Consider the following 15,005-nt stretch of genomic DNA (forward strand, 5'->3'; position numbering starts at 1 on the left):
TCACCCTGAAAATTACTGAATGTTGGGTTAGCCGAAAACGTAAGGTGCTTTTTAAAATCGCTTTAGAAGTACTTTTAGCCTCTAAAAGATTCATATCTTTAACTTTTTTTAATAGTTCTCTTTTTCATTTCCACGGTAAACACGGTAATTCTTTTAAATTTACACAACAACGGCAGTAGTGGTAGAGAGTAGCTTTGTTGCTAGTGTAGTTCTTTGCATTTACAAGAAATAGTAACAAAACAGTCATTTATAGCTAGCTTCATAGAATTAGGCTCGATTTTCGCCGATCCATCGTGTCCGGTTTTCCTCGCGGGCTCATTTTCCCGATCAGCGGCTGGTAACCGAGCCAACAGAGAATCAGCAGATTTACTGTACAGGAGATTTCCAGTATCACTATCACTATTATGTTCACTATCATCTATCTCGGCCGTTTAATTTCAATCCTAACTTCATTTAACACTCGTGGTTCTAACGCATCAGTGTGCGGATAATTAACTGATTAATCAAAGCAAGTGAAAATTAATTATCCGTAATAGTGTTTGTTTTACGAATGTATTTTATTGTCAGTTCGAACTTGCTAGCTTCTGGAAGTGAAAGAGCTCAATCTTTCAGACTGTCGTTCCTATTTCGCTGAATCTGAAGCTCTTTTTGCCGCTCCGGAACCCATACTTTTGTGTCGATGTGTCATCAAGAGGAGCGTCGTAGTTTGTAGCATAGAAACCATCGCTCTTAGTTTGGTTTTTGTGGTAAACTGGCTCCAATCTCAGACTCGGTTTGCTGCGCTCATGAGACGAATTTCTGAAGGACACAATTGCCACGTGATCTTTTCCCTGTAATTAATAAATTACAGAAGTATTAACTTATAGCATTTTCCCGCTGAGTTTCGCGAAGTTATGATCTTATTTTTGCAAAAAAAAAAAAAAAAAAAGAACAACCAAGAAATCGATTAATTCAAAACGACGGGCAGCAACTGCAACGACACCGCTATTGAGTTTCTTGTTTATTTTCAACAAATGACAGTATCGGAACAAGCTAAATGTAAACAAATTCGCAAAATAAAACTGCTGCAAACTTTTGATTTCTTACCAAGGTCATTTGAGTGTCGTGAAACTAGAACCAACGTGATTACTCTGACCAAGAGAGGATGAGGTCATCCTCTCTTGCTCTGACCAATCACAACGGACGAAAACACGATTCTGAATCTCTCTATTATTTTCAGTTTTCCGCGAATACTGTGCAGGGGAGGGTTAAAGCTGGGAGCGACGTCAGCTTTGTTGGTGACTTTGTCTCATTATGCCGTTATGAAATACGTAAGTAAGTCACACAAGTACGCTAAGGCGTGCCTATTTTTAAAATTGACTCCTGCAAATTGACCACAGGCGAATAATTCCCGAAACACTTACCGAAATAGCGCAGCAAAGTAGCTGAGAAGACTCTATCACACCAGACAATGAAATAGCGGCCTGAAGAATCAAGATGCTTATCAAGGCGACCATCAGGATTGATTCTGTATCATATGGACATTGCACTAAATACAAGGCGGTCAGAAAAAGTACAAAAATCAATTATAAATCACGATCAAGATAAACGATCACCAAAAACGAATACTTTATCGTAAGCACTAAATATCGAAAATACCGAGCAACCCACTTCTCGAACCCTCATGCAGTCTGCGTAACAGTCGCTTTCTTTCAAAGAGATCCTTCTGTTACGTTGGTCGCATGAGTCTTTGTTTGCTCCTTCATGGTGGGACCTTTCCTTCGTTTCCCGCGCTCACTTGGAAAGGAAACTATTGCTTCACAGGTTAACTCTTACGCTCAACATTTTTACTAACTCGTCAATTAGTATCCCGAACAGTAAACAGCTGTCTAACGAGTTTAAAGGGGCACTGCCACGGCGATTTTGCTGTATTTTGATTAAAACTTCTCAAATGTTTTACAAAGAACCTGGTTTATAACATCAGCGAAATTGCTCTTAAAACACCTGGAATAAAATATTAAGGTTTCTCTCCAAGGAAGAACGAACTATAATCCGTTTTCACCGACTTCTCTTAAATACACAGGAAGAACTTGATAAAGTTAGTCAACTTTTTCAAGTTGTAATTTACCTCCATCCTAACCATACGTAGCGAAGTATAATTAATACTAGTTTCTGTACACTAGCAGGGTTATTGTTCACAAAACTGAACCATTATTTTAACGATTCCTTTGAAACAAATACGTTTTTTGGCTATTTATAATGACACTAAAAATAGGAGACACTGCCCCTATAATGTTAATAGTTAAGCGATAGTTTATAATTAAGAAATACTGAATTATGATAGCGGAGCTCCGCACGCCGGAGGCGTGCGTGCGGAGCCCCATAGCTAAGAGAATTTGGTAACCCGTGAATGCGAGAAATTTTGGTTTGGTTATGACGTCACTTTTGTCCATCCATACGACCGTACGACCGTACGCCCGTACGCCCGTACGCAGCCACAGGAAAACTTAGGTGTGTGAAGCCGTGCTGCGACCCGCGTTTGTTTGGCTGGAAGTTGCATCGCCAACTGCTTTAATTAAGAAAACAAAAAGTTCTTTTGAAGAGAACAAAATACAAAGTCAATTTATGTGACCGACAGCGGGAGAAACAGCAAGACGTCTAGCGGCGGGAGAAACAAATCGACTGGCAGAATCTTGAAGTGAAACCATTTTACTCCGATCCTTCGTGACGAAACTTGGATTTTTGCTCTTTACGTGAAACGTTTCGCTCACTTGATGTTGTAAAACAAACGAAAAAAGTTAGCTATAGAATAAAGAGGACTTGTTATTGTCCGGAGAGGCGAGTATATTCATGTAATTTTGTTGACAAAACTTTGCTGGTTTGCTGTCTTGCAAGATCTTGATTTCTTGCCCCTGATTTCTTGCAATGTTAACACGCCGTTTAATTTAAGCTGAAGCTGCTAAATACCGCTAACTTCAGAGGAGTCTTTTGAGATCATTTTTTTCGTTCCATGTTGATTAATTCCTTGGGAGTTTTATTTTCTAATGGGGTGATTTTCCGCCTTTTCTCGCTTTAGAATTTGGGGTGATTTTCCGCCATTCCCCATTTCCCCGTTCCACCCTTCCAGCTTTTAGCGTCACCGGCATCCGAACATTTTCACTCCGATCTGGCGCGTCGAAACGTTTGATTTTTCCTCTTGAAGTGGAGCGTTTCGCTCACTTAACGTTGTAAAACGAACGAAAAAATCAGCAGTGGAATAGAAGCACTGGTTATTCTCAGAAGAGGCGAGTATATTCTTGTGATTTTGTTGACAAAACTTTGAGGGTTTGCTGTTTTGCAAGATATTGATTTCTTGCAGTGTTGACACGCAGTTTATAAGCTTATAAAGCTATAAAATAAGTTACTGCTAACTTCAGAGTAGTCTTTTGAGGTAATTTTATTGGTTCATGTTCATTATTTCCCTTGGAGTTATATTCTAATCTCGTCCAATTTTGCCTTCCAACAGCCGGAAAAAGAGCAAGGCGACTAGCGGCGGAAACGCCACATCATGAAGAGCGGCCGAAGAGAAATCATTTTTATACTCTGTTCCGACACGACGAAACGTTGGATTTTTCCTCTTGAAGTGAAACTTTTCGCTCACTTAACGTTTTAAAACGAACGAAAAAATCAGCAATGGCACAAAAGGACTGTTAATTCTCCAAAGGGGCGAGTATATTTATATCTATATTTATGTGACAGTATATTTTTGTTGACAAAACTTTGCTGTTTTGCAAGATAAGCTTATTGTTTTTCTTGCAGTGTTGACCATGCAACTCATTTAACTTTTAGCTACTGCTAACTTAACAGCAGTCTTTTGAGCTCGTTTTTTCGGTCCATGTTTGTTATTTTCCTTGGAGTTTTATTTTCTAATCTCATTCCATTTTGCTTCATTTAAGAAAATTTTATTCTCAGGTAAAATAGTCAGTCAAACAAACGTCTCGCTACACAGTGTCGTTGACATAAACTTAAGCTTACAGTTTATATAAACTGACAAGTTTTTCTCGCATAAGCTTATATATTTCTGATTTTAGCATTTATTTGTGACAATCTTTACAGGGAACAAACACAAATACTTAAAATAATAGGGTATAACGGCAAAGATTTAGATGTGTGAGTATTTTTGACTGAGCTGAAATTAAGTCTTTTTAAACAATGTTAAAAGCGAGTGTAAAACTAGTGTGATTTCATTTTCATCAAAACATGATTTCATTTTCACCAAAAACATGTCCCCTTGCTTCTTGTAGGTGACTGGTAATTAGCCCATTCTTTTCATTTTTCAACTTTTTCTCAGTGTGTGGAAGGGAGTGTTTTTCAAGTAACTCAACTGAATTGTGTCAAGTTTAAAAAACATAGAGATTTTAACCCTCCAGATAGTAGTAAGGTCTAGTAACTCTTGCCAATAATATATTGGGTCTCGGTTTCGTCGCTTCTCGACGGTTGCTTGATCTCGCAAATCTAATTGGAGAAATGGAGATGTTTTAAATTGTCTAGGTATATTTTAACTAGCTCCTCAGAAACCACAAAGGTACACTGTTGAAGAAAAGTCTGTAATTTTTCTTTTAATTTTTTTCACTGTGTTCAGCTTTCCTTCATTGAAGGAATTTTTTTTTTTTGCGCTTTAGGCATTAAGTCATCAACTGGTTGTGCTGTTCCATCTAAAGAAGTAGCCGGAGATTCAAAAACACCTTAATTTTTCTTTATCCAAGAAAGGGCGTGGAATTCTGCCCATTGTGGAGCCAGCCAACCATTTTTACATTAAGCGCATTGCTGCTCTTTCTTAACCTTGCAGGTGTCTTTGTCAAATTCCAGTTATAACTCTCCGACATCATAGTGATAGTCACAAATTTTAGCAAAATAATTATAGCCGGGGACATGTTTTTCTAAACTTTTGGATGCTTTCATGTAATCATGATTAGCCGGGTCCTGTTAACAAAAGAAGAAAAAACTAATGGCTGCTCCTCCCCCTCTGTTACAAATTCCCTTTAAAATGTCATCTGACAGAACAGGTGCATCGTCAGTGCACATGAACGCTATGTCATGAGCAACCCTCTGGACATGCATTGCTCTCCATTCTTTATGTTTGTGATTTTCATTGTCAGCTAGTCACAGTTATCTTCTAAATTCCTTTGTCTGTTTTTTCATGGAATCTTAGAACATATAAATTCCCATTTTATAGAATTGCCATAGATAATGGCATCTCCAACTGTAGAATTAGTCCTTTCAGCTTCCCTTTGGCCACTGTCTTTGTGTGCTCGATGAATCCTGATGCAGTAATTAGAGTTCCAAATTCTGGACAATTTGGCATCTCTGAACCTGACTTGACAACAGCATTGTCTTAAAAAATTAATAATTACTGCATCATGAATACTGTCCATGCAGTATTTATGATAAAGACCACATTAAAAAATGTCCGTTATTGGATTTCATCTCCAAAAGAATTGAATTTTAAAAAGAATCTATTGATATCTTGTTACAATCAATTTGTATGATGTGAAAATTTTTCAAAAAAGCAGGTTATATGGGGCTAGATCGATGTAAGTATTTGCATGAAGGAATATTAGAATGATTCCTTGGCAAAGCAAACAGCTCTTTATATTATGTGGTTTACAACATAACACCACTGCATTCTCTAGAGTCATGCAGTAAATATCAGCCTTATCCTTTTAATTTTTAGTAAACGATTTTTGAAAGTGAAATTTATTAGTTAATTATAAGTTCGCAAATGTAATAAAATTTTAATACTCCAGAAATGCTTGTATCAGCCATTTTAGAGGAGGTTTTAAAGTTAAAAAGGGTGATAGAGGGAGTGGGCAAGGTATTTTACAATGGCTTACAGACTATCTCATGAGGGGGTGCCAGAAAAAAATATATTTAGAACATCATCGGGTGGGGGAGGGGGAGAGGGGCCTTTCAAAACATGAAAGGGAAAAAATAAAAATCATCATAGGCCCTCATCTGCATAAATTATGTACCCTCCCTCTGGATTGTTTAAGAATCTGCCACTGCCTGGTCACAAAAGCCACACACAGCGGGTGTAACCTTTTCTGGTAGAGTTTAAGACCTGTTGTTTAAATTGTAACAAAAAATAAATTGATGTAAGCTGTTTATTTACCATCACAGATCCATACCTGTAGATGTGATGAAAACACTGTATGCCTCAAGAATCACTTTGTTAATGGACGTTCTTGTTGAAGCAGTTCATAAACTTGTAAATTATGCATTCTTGTGTGAACGTTTTTGTGCACTTTCCCCATCAAGGGATAGATCCAGTCGTATATTAAATTTCTTACCTTTTTTTGGAACAAAATTATGTTTCCCTTTGAGGTTAAAAACAATTATTGGTATTCCACTGTAGTGATTTACATATCATTATAACAAATGTTATACCCCAAGTCAATTGTTAAATCTTTTACTTACTTTTGATCACCCTATAATAACTGATTATTTTTCATGGGTTTTGTGACGTCAGTGACCAGTGCTACAGTTTTCACATAGTCTGGTTTACCTTTTTCAGAAACAATTAAGGAAAAACACTAATATTATTTTCCTTTTCCATTCTGTCCACTGGGCTTATGCAAACTCTTCTTTATTTATGTAAGAACAGTTTAAACCATTGATTGTTTTGAAGAATGAAGTAATAAAATGCTTTTAATTTGCAATATTTCAAGCAAAGTATTAGTTGTTCATCATTTTGTGAATTCAGAAGACGACTATTATATGCACACTCAACTCTCTTAAAAGCACTCTTGTACCTACCCTTTTTTTTTTTCTCGGAAAAACCAGAGGATGAAAAGTAAAGTAAGGAATATTTCTACAGAATGCTTATTAAATGATACATGGTAGGTATCTTGCTGTGTAAAAATGAATGGGACTTCTCAGATGAGGCGCTATCCATAAGCTGGATTGAGTGATGAGGCTGCAGCAGTGTAGTGTTTAATGACTTCTTCAATTGGGATTTTGCTTTTAAGGACAGCAAGGTCTGTACCTAAATTGAGAAACCAGAGAATAAAATCTGCAGTGTAAATTTTCTTCTCAGTATTACCTCAGTAAGGAAATGTGGTCCATGCAAGTTAAAGAAAAACTCTTTGACCTTGGCAGGATTCAAACCCACTACCCCAGAATGTTTAATTACTGATGGACCAAATGTACTCACTGGGCAATGCGAAATTTAAGTGGTTTCCTTCACACACAGAAATTGTACACTCCAGATATAATTCTCTGATTCCCCAGTTGCATCAGCACTGCACAGCACAAAATTTCATTATCCCTTAATTGTTGTGTTTTTTTTTTTACTTTACTCCAAGTGTATTCTCATGTAGCAACGTGTAAAAAAACTGCTGGGGATAACTGACCCCTTAACTGCATGATGGATTTTTTTGGTAAAGATTTTGACAGGGACACTGAGTTGAGGATTTAATTACCCAAGTGTTATTTGATTTTATGTCAAACAATTTACTAACTTTAAAAACCAGCTACAGATGGCTAGGGACTGCAAAAAAAATTTTTTTCTGCTGAATAAATTATAAGACTTACGACATTTATTGCATTCAACAATTACATCAAAAGAACGCACTCCTTACACAGATTGGAGTCAACCTTGATTGCCATGAATGAAAGGATCTTGGGACATGTATATGGCACCCCCTGCAGATTTTGCAGGGGCAGATGATATCACCAACTTGGCAAAGGAGAGAGAACCTAACGTTAACTCTAATCCAGTTTTGATTATTACTAGTTTTCATATATATAAAGTAGCAAAAGGCCCAAGTGATTGTCATGTTGACTTTGCAATATCCAGAATAAGAGCCAGACAATTATGCACGAGTCAACGAAAACCCTGACCCCCCCCCCCCCCCCCCCCGGAACAAGGTGGGGATTACAAGGGAATAGTAGGGGATTTGATACAAAATCATGCCCGAGATGGTAGGGCATTGGAAGCGTTTAGTAGATTTAGCTGCCCCGAGGGGGTGGGGATTTGTGAACAGACTGCAATGTCAAAGAATTTTTTAGATAAAACTAGTGAGCAGCACGTCTGCAAACTCTTACAGTTGTAAAACAAGTTATTTTGGCCTACACGTTTCGTGTGACAAACGCACACTTCGTCAGGGAGTGTTACAAATATACAACATAAGTGACCTGTATATATACCTACATAAAAGATTAAAATAAATTTTACATCACGTAAAACCGCACCTACGCTAGCGGATTTACATGTAGGAAACAGGTGAAAAGGTGTGCAAGGTGTTACATATTTTGTGCTTGACATAATTTTGGGGCCCACAGTTTTAGCTAAAACCCCAGGGGTGGGGTATTAGGTAATGTTTTGAGTTTATGAAGGATCCCGAGGGGTGGGGATATTATTCAAGATTTGAGCAAGGTTTTTTCCAGATCCCCACCTTGTCCCGGGGTGTGGGTGGGTGGGGGGGGGGGGGGGGTTGTTGACTCATGCATTACTGCTGTGGTTTCCCTGAACAAAACAGTAACACTTTGCACTCTCAAAACAAAAGGATTAATGTGATTGACAGGAAGTTATGAAAGGTTCATGTTTTTCCTATCCCTTCCAAAACAAATGGGAAAATTATACTGCATTCTTAGATAGAGTTAAGAGCAAGAAAGACATCTTGACTCTCTCAAATCAATATCAAAGGCATGGAACTGAGCACCTAATTTGAGTTTATACAAAAACAAAAAAAAAACAACTTCATGTGTACAAGAATAGCTTTCAACCTGGGAAAAACAAATTTACAAAAATGAGCTTCTTAATCTAATTTATTGAATTAATCAGCTACAAGTACAGTATTAGAAAATAGAAAAATGACACAAAGCTGACTTGACTTGAAATATTTCTCCTGTATTCAAACATCTCCAATGTGCATCTCCCTGAAATAGAACCTGAACAGAAAAAAATCACTCAATTTGAGTAGAAAACGATGAAATCTAAAATATTTTGTAAATCCACATGAATGACTCGATTTTCAATTGGTCCGCAGTTTGAAATGATCTCTTAGTATTCAGTGCATATTATGTTACCGACCACATAAATTCATATAACAACACTGGCCTACTATTGTCCGTATTAGCTTGCCATTTTAACATTATCTTGATTAAAGATCAAAGATTTTGTTAGAAAATTGCTCTTTCTTCAGAAAAAAAAAAACACTTCAAACAGTACAAAGATGTGCATCCATACATAAAGATTTGAAGTTATCTTACCTCCTTGATTGACAGAGCCGTCGGACCTTTCGCCTTCCACCGACACAGCAAAACCCCATCTACCTTTGACAGTTATCAAACTAAAAATTTTCCTTCAACCCAACAAATCTGCTGTAGAACGGAACATTTTTCACACAGTCACGCAGGAAAAATAACATGAGGCGTAGGAAAACTTCGATCGCTTCCAAACTAGAAAACTTCTGCAAAGTTTCCTAGCGCTTAAAAATATCCTTGCTATTTTTGTCCACCATCCTAGTAGCAGAAGACAGACGTCTGCTATTTTTATCCAAACCTCTAGAGCAACTTAGCAAAGAGCCAAAGACAACTAAATTCGCCCCTTCCGCCGCCATGTTTGACGCGCTGGGGCTCTGGGGACGAGATTGGGGCACAAGCGCAAAGATCACCTCCTCCTTACCGCGGTGAAGGAAAATTAAGAAAAAAATGCCTTCTGTTACAACAAATCAGCATTAAATAATTTTGCCTTCTGTATGACATTATTATTGTTATTGTCGATGGGAAGTTTGCTTCATATGCACTAAAAATATATATAACTGCAGAAAGAATGAGGAACTGGTAAGGTTACTACGCTCATACGAAAAGCAGATTTCTATAAATGCAATGAAAAAACTTGGAGCTCCGCTTTTAGGCTTGGCTAAATATATATATTAGAAGCTCGATTGTAGAGGTCTTTTCAAGTGGGGTATAGGGCGAAAAGAAAAATCCGCGAGCCGAGCGCTGTCTTGAGGCGAGGAAGAAAGGGAGAAGGGGGGGGGGGGGGGAGACTTACTAACCGTGTTGACATTCTCCCACGGATCGTCGCGCGGTCAGCGCGATTCCCACGCACGCGGCGAGGATTCCCCCGAGGATACAAGAAATGACGGAAGCAGCAAGAAACAGCCCTGTCTGGGAACAAAGAACAAACGACTATTAATCGGGAAGATAATACACAGAATAATAATAATAAAAAGAAATTCAAAAGCGATGTAGGTATAAATTTGTAAAATTCTAGGCTATTAATATAGCATAAATCCTAGCTAAGCTATGACGATTACAGGTATGGTTAACTGTTACATAGGCGGTATCAAAGTACACGTGCCTCCTTTAGCCAGGCCAGTAAGATCATAAATGGATAAGGGTTAGGTTCTAAAGAAACTGCGGTGCTGCGTCGGTGGGGAGTAAAAACGAATGTTTGGTTTGTCAACAGAGTTGGTAACTAAAGGTAAATTGGTCACCGTAAAGAGATTCGAGCGCCGACATTTCCAACGTTAGACTTTTGGTGGCCAATTTACCTTTAGTTATCAACTATGTCGATAAACCATGCAAACATCAGTGAGATCGTAGGCACCAACATTGGAACACTGGGGTGGTCTTGATAGGGCGCTATTATTGGTACCAATCTTTCTTACCACTGTAAACTTGCCAGTGAATCCCCCTGCTATTCCTAGCACTCCAGTAATGATGATCTAAAGAAAACGAGATCACGAGACTGGTTCATTATTTTCTTTATTCAAGAGGATGGACAGATACCTTAATATTTGAATAGGGTTACCAATTTAGCGATGAAAACAAGTAATGGAATGAGTGTTTGTTTTCTTGTATTTAAACTTATGTCTCGTTTATATATGACAAGTTCGAACAAATGATTTGAATGATGACTAATATAAGTTTGGTAAGAAACTGGTAAGAAAAAGAACACAATCTGCTTATTCCTCAGCGCATGCGCTCAGTTAATGTCTATTGCACATGTGCTAATGTCGTGGATCGCTGACGCAACTTGTCCTTAAGTTTACAAGTCATCAGTCGCTTGGGTCCAGTCGCTTTTGAAATCAACCTCGTTCCCACGTTCCCACGGTCCTCTCTCTTGAGAGAGGACCCTGGGAACAAGGCTGTTTTGAAACTGGGTTTTGCCAATATTGTTATATTCAGTAAACATTCTGTTAATTGCAGTCGTTTTCGGCAAAAAAGCTGCAGCTTAGCTATAAATTCATTGATATTAAAAGCACCCTCGCAACAATTAGTGCTTTTACAGTAGCCTTGGTTTTTCAGCTGCGCTTGAAATTATTTAATATCGTATTACTATCTAAAAAATAATTGGGCGGTATAAATGGATCAAAGCAACACTTTTATTTAGTATCAATGTTTCAGTCAAAAACTCTGTCGGAAATAACATACTCTAGTAATAATCATGGCAAAGAACGAAGAAAATTGACTCCACGCACAGACGTTATTGTTATTTGTTCACAAACGAGAAGCCATCATTTGAAAAGAATTAATGTGTTTGTTCAGTGCATGTTATGATCGCTTTGGTCCATGTTTTATTTCACGCTGTGTGATTCAATCGATTTTTCCGTTTAATATATGCAAAGTAGTCCTCGCAAAACACCTGCAAGATTTAGCTATTTTCTTGGTTAATTTAATCCAAAACACAATCTTTACCATCTCAATTTAACGTGACCAAAATGAAATTTTTCCGTTATGTGTGAGAGCATGTTTTTATTGCGACTAATGCACCGACCGAGCTTCCCAAACGAAATTGTAGGATCGAGTTTAATATTTTCGGGAACGTTGATTTAAATTGGTAATAAATGAGCGAACAGCAAATAAAATGAAAATTATTATAAAAGCCAGACGCTTGCCACGAAAGGAAATTGCAGTTCGAAATAAATGACGGAATTCTACTCGTACCTTCAACGGTAGTTTAAAAAACTGTCATTTTACACTCTGCAGTGAATTAATACAAGTTTGTATTTAATAAAAGTGAGAGAGCATGTTTAAAAGTCAAATTAATACGATAAGTTCAGTCTTCCGGCTTTTATTCATCCTTGCCTGTAAGATTAAAACAACCCTTTGTGGTTGGACTGAAAAATAAGGCTTATTGACGTTCAGTACAGGTTTAAATTGTTAAAAATAAACCGAGTGTGGAAGAAGCACTGACATTAAAAACTGTTGGGTAGAAAATTTATTGTTTACTTTACAGCGACTCAATATAGAAAGTTTTCAGTAAATCGAGCTATACGCATAGGCTGTGGTTGCAAAATGAAGACGTAAAAGTTAAAACCTCTTCTAGAAGAATTTTGATATAAAACAACCTCAAATCGTTTACAATGGAACAAAATGGGAACATGCGGCCAAGCCATGCGAGATTAAAACAGGATGCATTAGCAAGAAACGGAATTTCTAAATCCTTTGACAGCGAAAAAGAAAACTTAAAATCCAAACAGCTTCTAATGACATGTGATGTTACCGTAAAAGAAAGAATATGTTTACATCAACAAATTTAATTTGCAGCTGACCGTTTCGGAAATTTTTTTAATTACGGACAACTTTTGAAAAGTAAAAGGCAGGTATATATATATTTTTATATACCGAGGTGATCATTATGCGCAGCGCGGGTTCAGGCAGCTGTCGGATCCAACAGAAAAGCTTCTCATTTGCAGTAGGCATAAAACAGAACAAAACCTGACTAAAAACCGGCAAAACAAAATCATTGCTCTTTTAACAAAGAAACCCACATGTTGAATCATAGCGTAAAACGTTTTTCTTTGGAACAGATGGAGGGAAGTGGATATTACCGAAGCTGTTGTGAATTGCTTACCGGTAAAGCTGACCAGTACGCCACACCGATTTGAAAAATAAAACCAAGGTCGTCGTTCCTTCCACTGAGTATAAAACTCAACGTGAACACACAGCATCCCAAGAAGATCTGCGATATTCCTGTACAAATCACCTGGTTCGCTCGATTCTCTTGGAAGGACATATTTTCCGACCTCTTCTGCTTCACGGCTTTCAGATAAAGTTCCTTACAGGAAAGGAAATCTTCTCAGCTAAAGACATGAACAATACGGAACCTAAGTGCCAAAAATCAAATTTCTAGTATGCATGCGTTAGCCTGCAGGCATCAGCCCATTACAGTTTTTCTGCATGATTTTGCATTATTTTATTTTAAAATCATGATGTTGACGGAAAGTGTAATTAGTGTCACTATGTCACGTATATGTCATTACGCCAGTAGACTCGTTTGCATGCAAGCCTCAAGCCTCGTCTACATGGTGTACTTGTTCCCAGTACACCATAGAAGCCTTCAGTCGCGAGTCTTAATTTAATCCTTTAGAAATAAGTAAAGTTGTCTTTTTCCCACTGATTTTCCTACATTGAAATAAAACAAAATTGTAATTTTTAAATAGTAACGAATTAAGTTTCAGTGCAACCTCGTTCCCAGGACTTTTCCCTTCTCGTGGGGGGCGGGCGGGACGGGGGTGGTTTCGTTGAATAGGAGCGAAGGCCAACGTCTCCCCCTCTTCTGGCTCTCTTATGGATTTTGTTCAAGTCCGTAATTTCTTAGAACTTCCTTACCTCCAAACTAAAGCTAGCTACAATGAATCACCAGCCCTTCAGGCACCTCTCTTCATTTATACCCATTTTAAACCAATCAATTTTAGTATTTAACGCACCTGTTTTGTCCTGCATTTAGAAGTTTTAACAATCATCACTCCAGCAGGTGGAGTTACTTTTAATCTTAATTAGGGAGCTCCAGACAATAGTAAGTCACTCCTTTAGTGGGTCATAAAGAGTCCCAATCATCATCATTAGGAGAATTGCACCGTCATACCTTTTCACGGGAAAAACAGTTCTAACAATAACTTTACTCGGCAAAGGGTTGACTCGAGGAAGTAATACAGTTAGAGGCTCCTAATCACGTGATCCTGCAGTCACTGGATCACCACTGCTTCCTTCTCCCGCTTGCAGAATAGCACGGGAAAATAACGCCAAATAAAGTAACATAATTCCTTACTGTGACCGGAGCGCACGTAACATGAAATCTTATTTTTGCCTGTTCAAAAAATCCGGCTCGATATACCCGTTGCCTTTCAAGTAATTCTGTAGTAAGTCAACACGAGTCAGGCTACTATTTATCTTCCACACTTAATTAATTCGGCTAACTGGAGTTATTTTTACTCGGTGGTGGGTCATGAGTGGTTATTTACAAGGGAGCGCTTATTTGACAAATATAATTATTTGTATGTAAATATATGTTTCATATATTTACATTCATTTATTCATCCTTCACGGGTATATTACGAACTCACAATATGACCAGCTTCCAGTTGGCTTGATAGCTCACTTGGTAGAGCACTGCACCGGCATCGCAGACCTCTGCGATGCCGGTGCAGTGCTCTGCCAACTGAGCTATCAAGCCATGGATTCGAATCCCGGTCTAGCCTGAATTTTTTTCAGGCTTTCTTTTCGCAACTGCTTATAAGTTGCGTACTAACTGCGAGGACAAATAGCGCTAAATCGAGATTAGGCTCCAATTAAGAAAATGGGAAACTTTCCCATTTAATGGTTTAATGGGGCTGAACGTTATTACAGTGACTCAGTAGTTCACAAAATGGCCCTCCAAACCCTAAAGACAAAACTGATAAAAATAAAAACAAGGGAGTGAGAAAACCTGACCAAAATAACTCGCGGCAACTCTACACGTCGTTCGCTAGGAGAGGAGTACTCCACTTCACCAAAGGTGTGAAAATTCAGTGGCGTATCCAGACCTTCAGTCCTTATGTGAGTAGGGGGAGAGGGAGGAGGGGGGACGCTATTGATCGACGAAACAAAATATCTTTGCGCCTCGGCCTTACGGGTCTCTGTTTTCGCCTAAAAGACAAGGGGGGAGCTGGGCCCCTCCCTAATTTACCGTTATCCGCCACTGAAGTAATACAACAGTTTTTCTCCTTTTAGATGGCCTCACGAAAGGTGCGCTCACGTGTCCAGAGAATATT

At 38.2% G+C, this 15,005-nt stretch overlaps 2 protein-coding genes and 1 long non-coding RNA gene across 3 annotated transcripts in view; 2 read left to right on the plus strand and 1 right to left on the minus strand.

Annotated features, from left to right (window-relative positions):
* LOC146462070 (dipeptidyl peptidase 9-like) overlaps positions 1-15,005 on the plus strand; it is a 203,213-nt gene that overhangs the window by 129,747 nt on the left and 58,461 nt on the right. The gene's annotated exons all lie outside the window — the stretch shown is intronic.
* On the minus strand, positions 187-13,143 carry LOC146462084 (uncharacterized). Its single transcript, XM_085086083.1, has 5 exons — positions 12,827-13,143; positions 10,638-10,694; positions 10,023-10,134; positions 1,404-1,528; positions 187-830 (listed from the first exon to the last, which is right to left on the minus strand). Exons 1-5 carry the CDS (start codon positions 12,986-12,988, stop codon positions 609-611), a joined length of 678 nt encoding a protein of 225 aa, XP_084942209.1. The 5' UTR covers positions 12,989-13,143; the 3' UTR covers positions 187-608.
* On the plus strand, positions 6,523-9,441 carry LOC146462085 (uncharacterized). Its single transcript, XR_014857226.1, has 2 exons — positions 6,523-8,366; positions 8,544-9,441. It is a non-coding gene; the product is annotated as an uncharacterized LOC146462085 (long non-coding RNA).

The sequence above is a fragment of the Pavona decussata genome, unplaced genomic scaffold (genome assembly GCF_977016875.1).
Source record: "Pavona decussata unplaced genomic scaffold, jaPavDecu1.1 SCAFFOLD_192, whole genome shotgun sequence".
NCBI lineage: Eukaryota > Metazoa > Cnidaria > Anthozoa > Scleractinia > Agariciidae > Pavona > Pavona decussata.